The sequence below is a fragment of the Parambassis ranga genome, chromosome 15, assembly GCF_900634625.1.
Source record: "Parambassis ranga chromosome 15, fParRan2.1, whole genome shotgun sequence".
In the NCBI taxonomy this organism is placed as follows: Eukaryota; Metazoa; Chordata; class Actinopteri; family Ambassidae; genus Parambassis; species Parambassis ranga.
In genome coordinates this window covers 997,990-1,016,787 of record NC_041035.1, presented here as the reverse complement: position 1 = coordinate 1,016,787, position 18,798 = coordinate 997,990, and the positions used below count along the sequence as shown (strand labels likewise).

Genomic DNA, 18,798 nt, shown 5'->3' with positions numbered 1-18,798 from the left:
AGACAGGACAGAGAGGATGAAGGAGAGAGAGGAGAAGAAGAGGGAGACAGGAGAGAGAGGAGACGAAGAGGGAGACAGGACAGAGAGGATGAAGGAGAGAGAGGAGAAGAAGAGGGAGACAGGAGAGAGAGGAGAAGAAGAGGGAGACAGGACAGAGAGGATGAAGGAGAGAGAGGAGAAGAAGAGGGAGACAGGACAGAGGGTGAAGGAGAGAAACATACATTACAGAGAACAAACATGACAGTTGTTGATGTTAAGAAAGCTGGTATCATTGTGTGTGTGTATATATATATATATATATAAAATCAGTTAATAAATAATAATAAATAAAACAAGGAAGCTCAAGAGATGGGTGTAGTCAATAAGCACTGGAATATTCAGGGCCGGACAGCAGGTCAGCATGCAGCTTATGGGAGCCAGTGAAGAGACGCTAGAACAGGAGAGATATGATCCCTTTGGCTGCTTCCTGTCAGAACTCTAGCTGCTGTGTTCTGGATCAGCTGCAGACTGTTGATGGAGGAATGTGGACATCCTGACAATAAAGAGTTGCAGTAGTCCAGTGTAGAAGTAACCAAAGCATGGACTGGAAGCAGTATTATAGAGGTAAAAAAAGGTGGTTTAGAGACCTGTTTAATATGAGTACATATAATATTGATGCTAGGTATAATTTAGTAGAAATTGCATGTCTAGAGTGAGGTGTGTACAATGACCGGGTCATGGAGAAAAGAAACATTTTTTTTAACCATAATTGTGCCACTTTGATGCAGCATTGGTCAGTGTGGATGTGCAGATGTGCATGAATTCAATGTTTATACTTATAGCACAGTCAGCAAATCAGTTTCTCCAGAGGAATGATCCCCGGTCAGTTTTTATTGTAAATAAATGTAGATTCATATCAGTACACAACGAGACATTATATAAGCCACAACAGAAAAGCACATATTTGAGTCATGCATGGTCAACCCAACAACACTGTCTACACAACAAAGTGCCATCTGCACCTCAAAGTGAAAATACTTACATCTCAACACGTCCTTCAAATCAGTCTGAGCTATTTACAAACTGACTTTTTGACAAGGTCTTCTTGCTGCCATGCCACTGTATAACCCGACACAGTTTGGTCCAATTCACATACAACAGACCTGGGTCCTCTATATAAAAACAAAACACAAAAACACACTTTCCCTACACTGCATTGTAATCCCTGTTCCTGTCTCCTGTTTTAGGACCATTTTTAGTGCCAGTCTGATGTGACTTGAATGTAACATGAATTTAGACAGATGCTTGGAGAGGAGCTCCTGCTGCTGCTCTGGACCAGTCCTTAAATGATAGAAAGGATCCATTGTTGCATAAGGGGCCTGCTTCAATGAGTGAATGAGTGACCTACATTAGACTGATGTAAATTTGCTGCATCCATACGAGCTGCTCGACCGTTGCCTGGTAACTTCAGTTTGTCTTTCGGATTTCAGACGTTTCGCCATGGAAACCTTACAACCTCACAGCACACAGTGCAGAATCAGCGAGGAGGACCCAGCAGTGGTTTGGAAGCCGTATTGACCACTGTAACAGATGGCAGCAGGTCATGACCCAATGCATATTTAAAGGCCCTGTGAAGAAGCAACTTGATGACACATTTGTGCAGCTGAGGATCATTCTAAACTGTACCCTAACAGAGTAAGGGAAGAACACTTGGCTGGTTGGGTCATAATATAAAACTCAGAAAATCAGATGAACAAACACAAGGCAAAATAAAACTAGGCAACTAACTAAGCAAACTTTCATGAGCTCATGAAATCTGATCTTCTAACCAGGAGGGGCAGTGAGCAGAGCTTCAAAGCAGAACTTTATTCATTCAACTCCTCATGGAAAAAACAAAACAAAGAAAACATTTGGTTGATAATGCATCCCCCAGACAAATGTTAAGTTGTTAAGTTCACGCTAATTTAACATATGATCGTGGGAATAATACGGCCGCATGTATCTGATATCTGCGCTAGTGGAAGGAGGTAGGTCAGGCAAGAGCAGGGGTACAGGCAGCGTGGTGGACCTTCACCCAGTAGTCCCGGATTCAGGCTGTTACATATTGTTGGAGTTAGGCATTAATACCAGGGTAAGGGCTTAGCTAAAGGTCAGAGTTTGTCTCAAAACAAACGGCAAATTCATAACATCAAACAAAGAACGAACGGCCAAAGAAATACGCACAGGTTCTATTTTGAACAACTAAAAAAACCTCATGTTCTATTTGCGTTGAGAGGAAGGGCTGGTTGTTTTGGACTTCATGAGGATGTACTGTGAGTTGGTCCAATAACAAAGCTAGAAAGGTACTTACCTCAAGCAATAACGTTTAAGCCACAAACATCTAAATACTCAAATGTGACTTTAGTAACAGAACAGGATGCCCATCCTGCATTCTTTGTCACTCATTCTCAACTGTCAACATCTACCAACGCCTATCTGCGGGCTGCCTGTTATCCCTTAAGCCTGAAGGCAGCCGTGATACACTGAAACAACACATAAGAAACACTGAACCATCAGTAAACAGCGGTCAAAATAAAACCAAATCATTTCTGCTGCTGCTGCCTTTGTTCAACTAAACAGGCAGCAATGTCAAAAACACATTAAAACTAGTCTCAAGACACACAGAGCATTCTTTTCCCAGCAAAGCTTTATATCCTGACAATGTGCTGCAAACAAAGCAAAACCAGAGAGACTTCATAACAAAAGTCACTCCAGTGGGGACACTAAGGGGGACTCACATCCTCCAAATTCTTACACTGGCCTTAAACTTAAATAATGTTAACATTAACCCTTGCATTTTCTGCTTACTGGAGACCAAAAAGAGTCTCACATGTAATGGGCAAAAAGTCATTGGATTACAACAATGATTATAATAATTACCTGAGCAAACCTTTAATGACTAAGGTGGTGATAGAGAGATTAACTGTCCTCGGTGGGACCAGAAATAGACAGATATGTGTGATATCTGTAAAGGCTGACGGATTGTTTGTAGACAGTGCTGTGCAAAGATTGATGTTTTTATTTATTCATTTAATAATAATGAAATTCATTTGTGGGGCGGCAGGTGGGTGTCTCACAGCAAGGTGAACCATAGACAGTATAAGATGCTTCTGGGCTGTCACAAGTGGGTTTATTGCTGCTACATATTTGGACATTTTGACATGGGAGTCTGTGGGGATTGACTTATTTTTGGAGCCATTATTTTTGGGCTTCAGATTCTGGTCTTGGAGATTGCCACCTGGTACAGTTGGCTGCAGGATGATTTTAGAATCAGAAAGGCATGTCCTTAAATAAGAACTGAATCCTTTTTTGCACAACACTGCCTGCATACACTGAGAACCTCTTCAGTCTGGGTTGTTTGAAAGTCATGGTATGTGCAAATAAAAGCATTAGTCTGCAGGGCAAAGCTCTTATCTCATCTTCTGCAGAGTTAAACATGAGTCCAACTTCAGCCGATTAAGGCAGCTATAACCATATAATAGCTATGGTTGACACATTGTGGTTCGACATAGTCTCTGTGTCTATGTGTAAACTGGTCACTCCAGGCCAAAGCCCTCAGCGTTTGAGATGGCAATGGTAAGTTTGTGTTTGAGCTCCTTCCTGGTTCGATATGGAGGCAAACAGATCTGATTGAAGCAGGTGTGAGAGATCGGCAACCTGCAGAAAGACAAAGAGAAGAACGGCGATGTTGGTTAATTACACTATAAAGACATTTTATTTTCTAGTATATGCAAAATGCAATGTTTTAAGGTGACTTCACTTTCATGCTGTTATTTTGGTGACTCAGTGCTAGCCATACGTGTGTATCCAGTTTTTTCGGTCGGTGTAGGCTATCCAGGTCAACTCATGCAATAATACATGCACATTTTGTCATGATCCTGTGTTGTGTTGTTTAATCTAGTTAAATCTTACTGTATTGGACAGGTGATGAGCAGTGCCTGGTTTTCTCCACACATACCGCTTAGAATTAAGGCCAAAAAGTTCTATCTTGGTCTCATCAGACCAGAGAATCGTGCTTCTCACCATCCTGGAGTCCATCAGGTGTTTTTTAGCTAACTCTGTGCAGGCTTTCATGCGTCTTGCACTGAGGAGGCGCTGCGGTCGGGCCACTGCCATAAGGCCCCAACTGGTGGAGGGCTGCAGTGATGGTTGACTTTCTACAACTTTCTCCCATCTCCTAACTGCATCTCTGGAGCTCAGCCACAGTGGTCTTTGTTTTCTTCTCTACCTCTCTCACCAAGGCTCTCCTCCCCTGATAGCTCAGTTTGGTTGGACGGCCAGCTCTAGGAAGGGTTCTGGTCGTCCCAAACATCTTCCATTTAAGGATTATGGAGTGCTGTGCTCTTAGGAACTTAAGTGCAGCAGAAATTGTACAGTTGTGTCTCTGAGCTCTTCAGGCAGTTCCTCTGACCTCATGGTCCTCATGTGCTCTAACATGCACTGTGAGCTGTAAGGTCTTATAGACAGTGTGTGTCTTTCCTAATCAAGTCCAATCAGTATCATCAGCACAGCTGGACTCAGATGAAGGTTAGAACCATCTGAAGGATGATCAGAAGAAATGGACGCACCTGAGTTCAATATATGAGAGTCACAGCAAAGGCTCTGATACTTAGGACCATGTCATATTTCACTTTTTCTTTTTTAATACATCTGCACAAATGTCAACAATTCTGTGTCTTTCTGTCAGTGTGGGGCGCTGTGTGGACATTAATGAGAAACAAATAAACCTAAATGATTTTAGCAAATGGCTGCAATATAACAGAGAAGCATTTAAAGGGGGCTAAATATTATCTGTACCCACTGTATTTAATGTCTGTGTCTCCCCTCACTCCTTTGCCAGCTTGTGGCGTGTCTTAGTTCTGAGTGTGCAGCATTAATATTACTGATTGGTTGGGTTTAACTGTGAATGTGTTTTTGGATGACTGTTTTCTGCCTACTCCCTTTTGGTACCTTTGAAGGTGGATTTGAAACATGATATTTTCGACCTTTTTCCATCTCCTGATTGAAGAGCCTGTCTAACCCTTTCGGTACAGCTGCCTTGTTGGACAGATTATTGTATATCGAACCCTGTCTGGATCAGGACTCCCAAGACAGTTTCCCCCTTTTTGCTGAACCCAGGACTAAATTACATTTGGATTTATACCACTAACTGAAACTGTGTCTGCACTTGAGTCCTAATTCTCTGACCTAAAACATCTTTTAATTAGTCTTTATATAAAAGTCGATATATATCACAACCTTGACAGTAGGACATTCTATGACTCATCAATTTGGCAAAATTTGGCAATGGTGCCCATCAGTACTAATTTAGTAAATTATCATTAGAAAAATGTATATTTATGTATTTATTGCTATATTTATTTTAAGGGCCTATTCATGTATTTTTCCTCATAAATATATATGGATCTGGTTTATTGTATTTAATTTGGCTGAAACAGTTTTCCATATTCTAATGGCTACAGAGCTTTAGCGATTAGCAATGATGCTATACAGCTGTCCAATACTTGGCTTTCCCTCAAAAAAGCAGATGAAAAGAGGAATTAACTACATACTTAATATGAAATATAGTATATCCAATGTGGAGTGTATTCAGTCAGAGACTAAACGAAAAACCCTGTGTGTGCATAGAAGGACAGCAGTCAGCAGGTGTTCATTCCCTGACCCACATTCAGAGTTTGTTATAGTTCACTGCTGTCTTATCTCCTGCAGTCACTTCACACCAAAGCCTCTGATTTCAGTTCAGGAGATGTCAGGTTTGCTGAATGTGTGACACATGATCATGTAGCATATTACCCCTTACGGGCCCTGTGGGCTGTGGGAAATGTAATCAATCAATCATCATCAGAGTCTCCCGTCCTTTTCTAGAACCTACCAGTCAGTCGAAACGTCGATCTTGGAGATTTTAAAGTTGAGGTCGGCCATTCCTCCGACGGGAACGCGATCGCTTCCTGTGGCAAAGTGGAGAAGCTTCTTTTGCAGCTCCAGAGGGAAGGCCAACACCACGTCCCAGAAGCACCTGTTACAGTACAGACAGTAGAGCTTACACGACATACAGAGAAAATCACACCTGTGGAATTTCAACAATAAAACCTTAAACATTTGGAGCTCATGGTTTACAGAATATTTTCTCACTTGTCTCCTTCTTCTCATGTGGCACACAGTGTGTTAGTCTATTTATGGCAAAAGAGAACCTGTGACAATACTTAATTTGATATTTTGATCTGAAATGTGTTCAATCATGATATGATATATATAGAAATATAGATACACATATGCTACAGAATGGAAAGTGCTGATCTGCAGAGCAGAGAGACAGACAGTCAGACAGACCCTGTGATGTTGTGTAACAGGCCTGCAGCTGCTAGTCGTCAGCTGTCAGCGCCATGCTGAGTTACACTATGTGCCTAACAAGTGTTGCCTTTTATCCTGTCTGACTGCTGAACACAAACGAACCGTGTGGTGTGTGAAAGTGAGGGAAAGAGAAATTCACCCAATTAAAAATTAAAAAACCTTGTTTCATAATAAATTATAAAAGTAGCCTCTATGTCTTGGAAATGTGTATAAAGACAACAATAGTAAGCGGGCTGAGCCCACTAACAGGAAATGCTAATGGGTTCATTGTCAGAGCAATTAGAATGCAGTCTGAGCGGCTTCCTGTATAGCAGGGTTATTAACCAGCTGTAGTAAACAGGAAGTGGAGCCGTCATACCGTACGGTAGTCTCCGTCTTGCTGTATCCTTCATACTGGGCAGCTTTCTGCAGAGCACTCATGTCCAGCTCTGGACTCCCACACACCAACATTTCCACCTCCTCCGGCCGTAGGAGCTGCAAAAATAAATAAATAAATAACACATAAAATTCATGTATATACACAAACACACGCAAACACATAGTGACATAATCATATATATATATATATGCATGCAGAAAAGGCCAGGAGTTTGACCGACTGACTCAATGAGACTGATGAAGCAATTCATCGATCAGCTGGATGAAGCCACGTCAGCCTTTTTGCAAAACTTAACATAAACACAACATTATTTCCGCTGCTCGAAAAACAGTGCAGGCGAAGCACCACCAGTAAATGTGGGGGGGAAACAGGAAGCTGTGTTACATCAGAGCTGTTAAGGGGAAGTTTCTTGACTACAAAAAATGCAACTACACACAATTCACTGGAAAGAATTTCACTGCCTGACAGTGTAATGTCAGAAAAAAACTCCTCTTATACCCAACAAAGCAAACCACACACACACCCACACATGTTAACCACAGGCCTGCCTCACCACTTCCGAAAACCATCAGCCAATGTGGACGTGACCTAAGACAGACTCACACATTGTAAAGGTGTGTGTGCCACACAAAGGTTCTGACCCCAGGAAGACAAAGTATGCATCTGTTCTTTTAAAAAGTAAAAAAACAAAAAAACCATCACTACTGTTTAATCCTTAGTGCACACTAATTGACATGTGATATCATTTCCTGGTTATACACCAAATGTACACACATAATTATGGTCAGAGCCTCCCCCAGGGGCTCGGAGCAACTCTTCAGAAATATATGGGTGGCATTATGGACGCTACGTCAATAGTTATATATTGAGATGCAGGATACACCTAGGACAGGTCACCGGAGGCTAGAACAAGCTCAGCCACACCACACTATTGTATATATTTTGAAATTCTTGTGTTTAGTTTGATTACGTCTCAGTTTTACCTCTTATGTTACACTATTTAGAACTTTGTGAAGAGCTATCTGGACCTCTGGAAATACGAAGCTCTGGTGTAACTCACTGTATAATTCTGCAAATAATTTGTTTGTTTTGAAGAGTTGCAGCTGAAAAGGTAAAAAATGCCTAAAAATAAAATCTTTTTATGGGAAATATTTGTATATAGATTTACTATATTTCAGTTTTAAATACATTCATATTTGCAATCTGTGTTTACTTTTTAGGTTCCAAAAGATTGAGCATATTTGTGGTTTTTACTGTAATAAATGTGTGTATTTTTTTATTCTGATTTGATGATTTTTGTGTATTTTCTGGGCCCAAAAATAATTATCAGATGATATAGGTGAAATTGTGCTGAAAGAAAGATACCAAACATGGCCATATTAAACATTCTGTGGTATATTCATTAGAACAAAAAATATAGTTAGGGCCCTGAACGTGCTCAAACACTCACCAAGCTTGCCACAAAATTGTCCCCCGACAAAAATCGCGACTTGAGACTGTCGGTATTGGCGGGTGTGGCCTCATGCCTCTGTAGTGCCCCCTAAAGTGTGAAAATATTCAGCGCAAGTGCTACAGACCTGAAACTCGGTACACTAATGTATCGCCTTGTGACAAGAAAAAAAGCCTCTTGGACGAAAATTCTACGACGTACAGGAAGTCCGCCATTTTGAAAAAAACATGCCCTGTTCCAATTTACTCACCCCGCTCTTTTGCGAACTCCTCCTAGGGGAATTGCTTGATATGGCTGAAAATTGGTGCACTTGCCCTTAAGGGGTTAGGGACCAAAAGTTCATCAAAAACGCAGCACTTTGTCATACGGTCTGGCTGTGGCACCACCACGAAGTTGACCCTTCGCCAACGCACAGGAAATTGATGTTTTTTTGGCTGTTTCTCCCACATACTTCATCCTATGTGGATGAAACTTAACAGTCATGCTGAACATCTGATTCTGCATGCACTGATATGCTGATATGCTATAGTCACTGCTCAACCTACTGGCTGGAGGACCTGTTAATTTGTACAAGTGTGTTTTGGTGTACTCTTCTGGCCTGCAGACCACAGCTCATGCCAGTACCAGGGGGAAGGAGGCCATGGGACGATAGGGGATGCGGCGCTGCAAGTCCTGCAGACTGCAAGGAGTGCAAGGGCCTGTCATCGGTAAATCAGTAAAGCAGAGACCTGCTATTTCAGCCTTCACAGTTAGATTGATCCGTCCTTTCTCTGACGCAGAGTCAGGCTCTCAGCTGATAAAACTGCAGAGAAACTGCCCGTGCATTTTATCTTCAGTCTCACTTTGCTATAAAGCAGACCAGACATAAGACTCTTCAAAAGAAACACATAGTTGTGTACATGAACTTGGCAGTGTTACTCCTGACCTCAGGTCCATACTGTGTTCTGGTCAGGAACCACAAGGTCAAAGGTGGCAAATGACCAAACAATAGTTTGAAAGTGTCTATTGCAATACAACAACACATGGTCGGAGGAACATTTCAGAAATGTAAGAGGTTTTTTTTTAGCACTGTACAAAGACTGACACAATTTTTTGCGTTGATATGTGTAATTAAACGATAGCTGGTAATCAAATTATGTTCATGTTTTAAATAAACATATGTTCCTAAAAAGTATTTGACACCTAAAACTAAATCTAAAATTGGATAGACACCCATTGTGTTTTTTCCTGATGCATCCCCCAGCTGTCTGGCTCTTCCTCCTCATCAGTGGAGAGTTAACATTTGACTAAGGAGGAACACAAACAGAATTTACTGCCTGAGCTCCATTTTTAGGAAAAATGTTCAATTCTTACATAAATGCTCAACAAACATACATTTGTTGAGCTAAAATAGCTTGTTTAACAAATTGCCACCGTGTTGTGGTGGAGGAGTTTGCATGCCTGAAGGAAACTGGAAGCTATGTTGTTGGGGGCAATAGCCCTTGTAGGGCCTCCCAATGCAAATTTGCCCTAGATAATGGGTTTAATCAGTGATTCAATGGATAAACATCCATTGGGGTCTTGTTGGAATTTCCCCTTGCCTGGGCCTCGGGCATGCTCTCCTCCAGCGCTCCACCAGCCTGGTTCCAAGGCTGGGCCTCAGGCTAAAGTCACCGAGTTAAAAGTCAAAAAGCTCCATGGCAGGGGTCCAAGAAGTGGATGAGGTCCACCCTGGGTTCCTCAAATGTTTAATATTGAAGGGCTGTCTGGGCTGACACATCTCTTCCACATTGCTTGGACACTAGGGGCAGTGCCTGTGGATTGGAAGGGTATGGTGACCAGAGGGTCAGAGACAGGGCAATCACACTCCTCAGCCCCGCAAGGTCTAGGGGTTCAACGATGGCCGTTGTCAGCGTCTTGTGACCAATGATAACCTGAGATAAAATTCTAGCCATGTCAGAAATTTAGGATGACTGCCTTACAGTGTGACAGCTGCTAGGACCTGTCACCCCACGTCAATATCCTCGTCCTCCTTGCATGTTGACGTAACCTAATCGCCTGCAATAATAATCAATAAATGGTCATCGTACAATCTGCATGCATCAAACTTGAGGTTGTACCAAAGTTTATTAGATCCACGTCGCATAGTGTGTCATGCAATGGTCTTAAAAGATTGCTAAAGATCGCACAGTGTGTAGAGGCCATTAGTGATAGAGTGAGGAGCTTAGTCATCCTTGCTCTTCCATGTTGAGAGAAGCAGTGACAGTTGAGGTGGTATGGACATCTGGCTAGGATGGCCCATGGGCACCTTCCGGGTGTAGTGTTATGGGCATGTCCAACCAGGAGGAGGCCCCAGGGTTTCACTGGAGAGATTAAATCAGCTACCCTGTGAACACTGGTGGAGCTGGAGGAGGGGCCAGAGGAAAGGGAGGTCTAGGCTTCAGCCCTGTAACCCCACCCCAGTTAAGCAGAGACAATGGAAGGATGGATGGAGAGCTTATTTGAAAGGTCTACTTCATGCCAGACATGTACAGTTATATTTGTGGCACCGATTGCACCAGCAAACATGCGCACACACACACAGAGCACTTACCATGAGTGCATCAGAGGCACACACACTGTGGAAGCCGTGGTAGAACGCAGCAAACTGTTTATAAATGGATTTATTCAGCAGGAAGTCGACATAGAGCTGGACATACTCTGTGGAAAGAGAAAAGAGTGTGATATTCATTATTCCATTACAAACGTTTAACCATCCAGTTTTAGCTTCTCTGTTCAACACGCACACAGATTGGTTAGAGAGATGTAGGCCTGAACAAGAGCTGCAGGATGGAAAATGTGGTTTAATAAGAGAAACAACACTGACGCTCTCAGCTGGACTTTATCCACTTAAAAGGAACAAAGAAGCTTTCGAGCCGAGCCAGGATTCTGTGGCATTGCTCTCATTAAGTTGAAGAGCCCAGGAGGAGCAGTAGGTGTTCAAATGGACTTCGGATTGTTAAAGCAGACTATACACTGGTTCTATTTACACTGCGGTGGGGTGTGTGCTGATAAACACTAACTGTTTCCATTCTGCCAATCCAAAGAAAGATGATTTGCAGCAATGTATGTGTCACTATGGCAACAATTAGGAAATGATTGCACTAAAACAGCCAAGTTATTGCACAGGAGGTAGCATATAGTTAACTATATATATATACAGCCTGTTAAAAGGACAGTGCCGTGCATGGGGTGAGAGGTGGGGGGGTATCGTTTTGCCAGCATCCTCCGATCTCCCACCTCCTCCACAGGATCAAGTGGGCTCCCAGGACAGAGCTGGCTTTCTTCATTAGACTATTCAGTCTCTTCCTGTCTGCTATCGAGGTGCTGCTGCCCCAGCAGACCACTCCGTAGGAGATGACTGGAGGGTGTGTATAGCCTATGAGCAGTGACTGACTGCTGAACTATGAAGCTGTGATTCTCGGGTTGACTCACCCTTCCTGTTTTGCTTGGTGACGGGGATCTTGTCTCCTCCAGGCTTCAGGTTGTAGGATTTGACCACGCCCATCTCCTCCTGGAACACCTGCAGCACACAGAATGCACCGTCTCATACATATCTGTGATGTCATCCAGAAGCAGCATTTCTTAGGAAATGATTAGCTGCTCATAAGAAAATGTCATTCTTTTCCAGTATTTCCCATGTTCTGTTTAAAAGAGCGAGCAATTTTTAACCCAACATTTTTAACCATAATATTCCCCTTGAAAAGACTCAAGTACTTTTACTTGACAGAGTAACAGAACAAAATCTACCAGGACCAATATTATTACTCCCCTAACGAACTGTCCTCTTTGTTTACAAGTGAAAGAAATAAGTTTAGAGTTGAGAAAAAGTATTGTTATTGTGGACAGCAGGAGAAGATCTACAAGTCTATCAAAGAGCTTCAAGAACTGCTGTGAGAGGTTTTATCAGGGAGCTCAAGGTGGAAGAAATCATGAAAATAAAACAACAAAAAAGCAGCCCAGCAGCAAAACTAGGTGTAGGTTGTGGTTTTCTCCTCCACCATGGCAACACCTCAACTCAGCACAACCTCACCAGTCTGAAAATGATTTTTGTGACAGTAATCATGTGATAAAAAAGATAACAGGGACTTGTCTGACAACTTCATATGAGGACACCAATCCAGGAAGCAGGAAGAAAAACATATATAAACTCCAGCTTCGTCAGACAATACTGACCATTTAGAAGTAACCGAGGGTTATAAATAAAGTAACACTAGTGTAGAAACATAAAAATACCACACACCTGGTAAGAGCCAGGCAGAGAGAGCTGGTGTACAGCAGGTCAGTGGGTTCATCTGTACCAAAGTGGTGTGACTGTGAGTTGCCTATAGCTCAGCTCAGGGTGGGTTAAAATAACTCCTCTCAGCTTTACATAAGCTTCCTTTGCCCACATATGCTCCAGCTTCATATTTAAACCTACACTGCAAGAGCCTGTCTCGGAACATACTGGTAACGCTTCATACAGTCATGCATTTATAATAATTTGCACATACAGATTATCATCCAGGAAGATGTGTTTTCTAGGTCAAGTGCAAAATTCCTGTGTAGCTGATAATAAATAAAGATACACTATCTAAGCAGGATGCTAAGAGGTTCTGTGGGAAGGTTTCCCACAAAGTTAAAATAAACTTCTTTTGGTTTTTAAGCTTTAGTTTAGATAAAAATGATGAAAACATGCCTCAAAAGCTGCATTATAATCCTGTTTGAATCCAAGGAGCTACACCCAAAACAGTATGGAATGTTCATTTGTATGCTTGTGTTTGACATTTGATTAATCTACTCGATGACATCAGTGGGACAGATCCACTCACTGATCCAAAATTAACTTTTACACAGCAGTGGCAGCAGTCACAGCTGTCTGCCAGCACCGCCACACACTTTATTCACTAATCACAGCCTCCGTGGAGCGTGACTGTGTCACACTTCTCACTATAGTTGCATGAGGAGCTTTACGTGTGGTCACATCATAACATTTGTCAGATAAAAAAAAGACATCATTTACAGTTTGTACCTGGAAGGTGAGGTAGAAGTCCTCCTCCACGTTTCCCTCATAGCTCAGAAGCTCTCCCAAACCGTGAGCCAGCTCCTGCACAATTTATTAATTATTATTAGAAATATTACTACAGTTGTTCATGCATGGTTGGAAAAACTCAAACATGCAAACATCAGGTCTGGTATACATTATTCTAATAGCTGCTGTTTAACATTCAGATGACAGAGCGTCACTGTGGCATCTCCTCAGGTCTGGACTCTAAGTAATGTCACAGATCTGATGTAGAAATCTGCCGTTACATCATGAAATTATGAATTCTGATACAAAATGGCCGTATCAGATTTCTGAATGAAGGTTGAATAAACTCCTGTGGAGTCACTGTGGGTATGGTGTGAACACAAGCTGCCTGCCTCAGATTTGATGTCCTGTTACGCAACCACAAGGCCAGTTATAGCACCCCCTGTGTGTGTGTGAGTGTGTGTGTGTGTGTGTGTTTGTGTGTGTGTGTGTGTGTGTGTGTGTGTGTGAGTGTGTGTGTGCAGAGTAGAGTTTTTGACCTTCGTGGTGAGAAAGGATGTGAAGTGGCATGTGTATCGGGTAACTGTCGGTCGTCTGAAGAGATTTCAAGATCTTTCTGTGACATGTGTTGCTCGTTGTGGCTTCTTTTATGAATAAGGACACACACACACACACTCCCTGTGTCTTTTGACACTAATGCCTATAGTTGTCAATCGATTTCCTGGTCACACAAAGAATGAATGATTTTACTGCACTGTAATTTCAGTGCAGGGAGACTGCACATCTGTCAGGAATCGTATGTATGTGTATATATTGCTGGATTTGTAAAGAGAGGTGAGAGAGGGAGGTAGACTAAGGGGAGGTTAGCTGGATTAGCTTTACATCTGGAAACAATTAGCAACTAAAACAGAAGTTTGCAACCAGCCATGCATCAGTAGCATTTATATGTGAAGTCTACCAAACCAACAACAAATACACTCTGCAGAGAAACAGCTCTCACAGAAAAGAATGTAGAACAAGACTGAGTATATAGACTTCACTTCAGTCTGATAACAGCACATGAGGTTATATTTAGATCCCTGAAAGAGGAGCACAGAAGCTGAAGGTGACCAGAAGTCACAAGAAGTTTGCCTATGGCGCTCTCTAGTGTCAAAAAACAGAACTACAAGCATAATAAAACAGAGGGTCAGGCGTAAAATCCAGCCTGAAACACTTACCGGCATGATCTGCTGCAGGTCGTCCAGGGTGGCGGTTGCCATGCCAACAAGGGCATTTTGGTCACATGGTACAGTGGGTGGAGTGAGGAGCTTCCTGTAAGGACAAAAAACAATAACATTATGTTTTACATTCACAGAGGAGTGATGCGTCCTCAACAGCCTACCTGTAACAGTAAAGAGGGAAATGGATGTCCAGAGCGATGCTGTTGTACACTGCTAAGCCCATCAGCTGATGATACATCACGTTAAGGAGAAAACACAACAACTTAGATGCTTCTTGTATTTGCAGAGGAGCCACCGTCCTCCTAGCTGCTGAATGTGCTTCCCTTTCAGCACAGGAAAACTATACATTAATAATGAGTCACTACTGATACTGGTGCTGATGAGAATGTCATGAGATAAGAGAGAATACAGTGGAAGATCTTGTTGGATCTAAACTCGCATCACTTTGTTTTTATGTTGATGCAGCGGCACAAACAACACACAGTGTTTTCCCAGCTGCCACATGTGGTGAGCACATGTGCTGTAATTGTGTGTGTGGGTGTGTCTGTGTGTCTATGACCCCCTGATTACAGGTAGGTGACACACAGTCAAATAAATACACCCACTTCGATACACACATACACACTAGCACCAACATGAAAAATACACAACTGTCCTATTACCACAACCAGTAGGGCCCTAAAGGTCTCACACACACACACAGAAATCAAAGGGTGGCCCAAAAGTTAAAGGGCCGTGTTCATATATCTGGACTTTATGGGACAGGCATGAATAAAGCCTCCCTCCCTCTCTCTCTCTCTCTCTCTCTCTCCCTCTCACTCTCCCTCTCACTCTCCCTCCCTCTCTCCCTCTCTCTCTCCCTCTGTCTCTCTCTCTCCCTCTCTCTCCCTCTTTCTCTCCCTCCCTCTCTCTCTCTCTCTCCCTCTCTCTCTCCCTCCCTCTCTCTCTCCCTCTTTCTCTCCCTCCCTCTCTCTCTCTCTCTCCCTCTCTCTCCCTCTCTCTCTCCCTCCCTCTCTCTCTCTCTGCTGCCCGCTCTGTTTCACATTATCCCTGTTTTTCTGCCAACTTCCTTCTCTTTGCCAGACTAGTTCTTAAACTCTCTTCGTTGGTAAAACAGCAGGATGAGCCACAAAAACCACATTAATCATCCATGCAGTACAGACCAAATACCTTTAACAATTAAAATCAGCACTGTATGTGACAGTCATTGTCACATAATCCTGTCCGTGTGGTCCTTCACAAAAACCCTAGATCCTCTCAGCACAAGCCTGTTCTTTATACTTTGGAGTGTGTACGAGATGGCAATGACCGTCTAGATCAGGGGTGGGCAAATGTTTGTTTGCAAGGGGCCACATAGACTTTCATTAAAAGGTAAAGGGCAACTATAACATGCCTACAGTATACTGACAAAGTTAATGTAATAATGTGTTTATGTCCAAAACCTGTGCAGCGACTCACTGTGCCACCATTTGCTCAGATGTGATGCATACACTGCTGCATGTTATTGTAAACTGTGGAGTTCAAGCATTTCAAACGATGAAGGATTTTTTCTGCATAATGTCACACACTGAACTCTGTAATACCAATATCGACTGATAATATATGCAGACAGCTTTATCAATCAGGATTCAGTTATGATGATGACCTTTCCATAGAAATGAACATGTTTACAACCTGTTGCAGTCTTGGTCTTTACAGATGTATCATTTTCTTGTTCATGAAAGCTGTTTAATTGTATTGAGTTAGTTGGTGTCTGGGGGGTGCCACCCACCAGCACCCCAAACACTTACATTGTTAGACTGAATTAATGCCACTGCTGTCTTCAATTCAAATGTTCTCATATTCTTTAAAATGTACCTTTAGATTCTTTTCATTTTTCTGCGTTGTTTACATCTGCTCACCTTCTCTTCTTCTGCTTTTCATTTCTCTGTTGCCCCTCCACCCCCACCCTACTCTCTCCACTGCCTCATCTCCATAGTAAAGCAGCGCTGCCATGACAACTAAACAGGAACAAGGGAGATTGATAAATTAGTTCTCTGCACAAGCACACATGTGGAACATGCATGGAACACCCAGGCGCTAGCACACACAGTCACAACCCTAAACTGAACACACACACAACCCTATACAGTTATCAAAATGTCCTCACTTCAGTGCTCTAACACTCAAACTGGTTCTACGATAGTTGTACACACACTCACACACACACCCCTAAATCTAACCTTAGTTCCAAAGCGCTCATCCTAAAAATAAAGTATTATTCCACATTGAAAGTTGATTCCCTACAATGTGGCGTAAAAAGATTTATGTCCACAATCACTGCTATAGGCGCACACACACACACACACACAATAACCTGGCGAAGAACAGGCAGCTATTAGGTTATATAAGCTTTTGACAGTTCCCAGCTGGCTATTAACTAAGCCTGAAGTACATGTGTGAGCGCGCACACACACACAGAGGGGGGGTTCTACTCAATACTGGACTCTTAGATTAGAATAATAAATCATCATAACATCAGTCACATCAACGCTCTTGAAGCTGTACATGCATGAAATGCCATTGGACTGATGCAGACTCATTTTGGGTGGGGCTAACCGAGGTGAAGGAATGTCCACTCAATTTCAAAATGTTTCAAATTAAGGGCAACAAATTAGGCAAATGGACTGCAGCACATCAACATGTTTGATTTCTGTGCATTCAAATACCACGTCTTATTACGGTGCGTTACAACTTCCTAATAAAAGTGGGTACACATGGTGTAGTTATTTAAGTGTTGGACAAAATAGGCCCATTTCCTGCTTGAACAAGCTGCAGGAGGAGGAAAAAATGTGCAGCTGTTCAAGGTCAGAGCTGATGAATACACTCCTGTCCACAGAGTTACATAAACACAGCTTAACCTTTTTCCCCATAAAACATAAAATCATTGTTTAAGGCTGGGCCACACTTCAGGGGCTGCATCCTCTGAAGTGCTTTATGTCCCTCCCTTCCCATGTCTCTGTCACTACCTACTAGTTTCTCAGGAGCTGACCAGCTGAATAATCAGGCCTTTTACAGAAGGCAACATGCTTAACTGTTTTTTTTCTTTCTCCTCTAGAATAAGGAATGTGTGGAAACATGTAGCCCTGCAACTGGCTGTTTCATGGAAACTTTCTGTCCATCCCATCCTTTGACTTCTGTAACAAACTCCTTGCAGCAATGACATCATTCCTAAATGTATGCAGAACTAAAATACAAATGTGCACGCTGACACACTGTTTTAAACCTTAGCCATGTGCTCAAAAGACCTGTGCAAGTCAGAGACAGCTTTTATCACACATATAATCTGAAATACTCCTTCACATGCAATAAACAATAAATAATGTGATGTCATAAATGAAAGGATACAGTCCCAACCAACTGGAACTCTGAATAGTTGTCACACTTCCAACTGCTGAACCAATGGCAGCGTGAGTCCTTGATGTAGGTGAACATTCCTGGAAAACAGCATCAGAATTAGGATCAAATAAGTCAATAAACTATTGATCAATTAAAAGGCAGAAGTGAAAATGAAAGAGCAAGTAGAGAATAACGAAGTAATGAATGCACTTCCTGGTTTTCTTTGATACATATCTTCACAGGCAAACACCTGTGCACAGGTGTTTGCCTGTTACCTTAACCTGTTTGGCCAGTGTATACATTTAGGCTTTCCTGACCTATTGTCCTCTTGGCAGAATGTTACCGATATGCTTGTGTGCTCTACTCTCCAGCATTTCCCATGCCTGACTCCCAGTGTCCAGATCTTGAGTTGTATTTGCTGTTTGAGTCCTGCCCCACGTTTACTTATTTTATGGAAAATTCTCTTAAGCTGTTTTTCCACCAACAGTGAAAAGATAAGACTTTATTATTCCTGGAGGAAATTCTTTTGCCAGAGGTTACAGGTGAGGTTACACATTAAAATAGAAGTGGAAGCATTTCCTCAGTGGTCTTCGTCACCTTATGGTAACAATCAGCTGAGGCCATCTCCAAAGCCATGGCTAACAGGATGCAGGTCCGTCGCAGCGCAGATTAACTCAGATCAAGTTAAGACAACATTAATGAGACCAAACATAGTGCTAACATCACACCTGATAGAGCTCACAGTGACCTGGGAAGGTCGCATTGGAGAGGTGAATGGATGAAAGCAGGCCCAGTACCTGGCTGAATGGAACATACGGGCACCGCTGGATGGTCACTGTGCAGGGTTTACTAATGTGTCACTGGGGCTGCTAAGAAGAAGGTCATCAAATCCATCATGGTGCCAGTGGAAGGAACCACCAGATAGATGTGGCTCAAGAGGTCTGAGCCATGGGTCAGTGCTGCTGGAACATAA

At 42.5% G+C, this 18,798-nt stretch overlaps 1 protein-coding gene across 2 annotated transcripts in view; it reads right to left on the bottom strand.

Moving 5' to 3' along the window:
* Nucleotides 1-1,693: 1,693 nt before the first annotated feature.
* Nucleotides 1,694-18,798, bottom strand: part of hectd2 (HECT domain containing 2) — a 38,705-nt gene continuing 21,600 nt past the window's right edge. For both annotated transcript variants that reach the window (XM_028423530.1, XM_028423531.1), the window contains exons 14-22: nucleotides 17,835-17,923; nucleotides 14,609-14,673; nucleotides 14,445-14,538; nucleotides 13,228-13,302; nucleotides 11,652-11,739; nucleotides 10,771-10,877; nucleotides 6,728-6,843; nucleotides 5,891-6,034; nucleotides 1,694-3,675 (exon numbers count right to left, since the gene is read on the bottom strand). In XM_028423530.1, coding sequence (XP_028279331.1) covers nucleotides 3,555-3,675; nucleotides 5,891-6,034; nucleotides 6,728-6,843; nucleotides 10,771-10,877; nucleotides 11,652-11,739; nucleotides 13,228-13,302; nucleotides 14,445-14,538; nucleotides 14,609-14,673; nucleotides 17,835-17,923 — 899 coding nt within the window. In that variant the 3' untranslated portion in view covers nucleotides 1,694-3,554. The remainder of the gene's footprint in view (nucleotides 3,676-5,890; nucleotides 6,035-6,727; nucleotides 6,844-10,770; nucleotides 10,878-11,651; nucleotides 11,740-13,227; nucleotides 13,303-14,444; nucleotides 14,539-14,608; nucleotides 14,674-17,834; nucleotides 17,924-18,798) is intronic.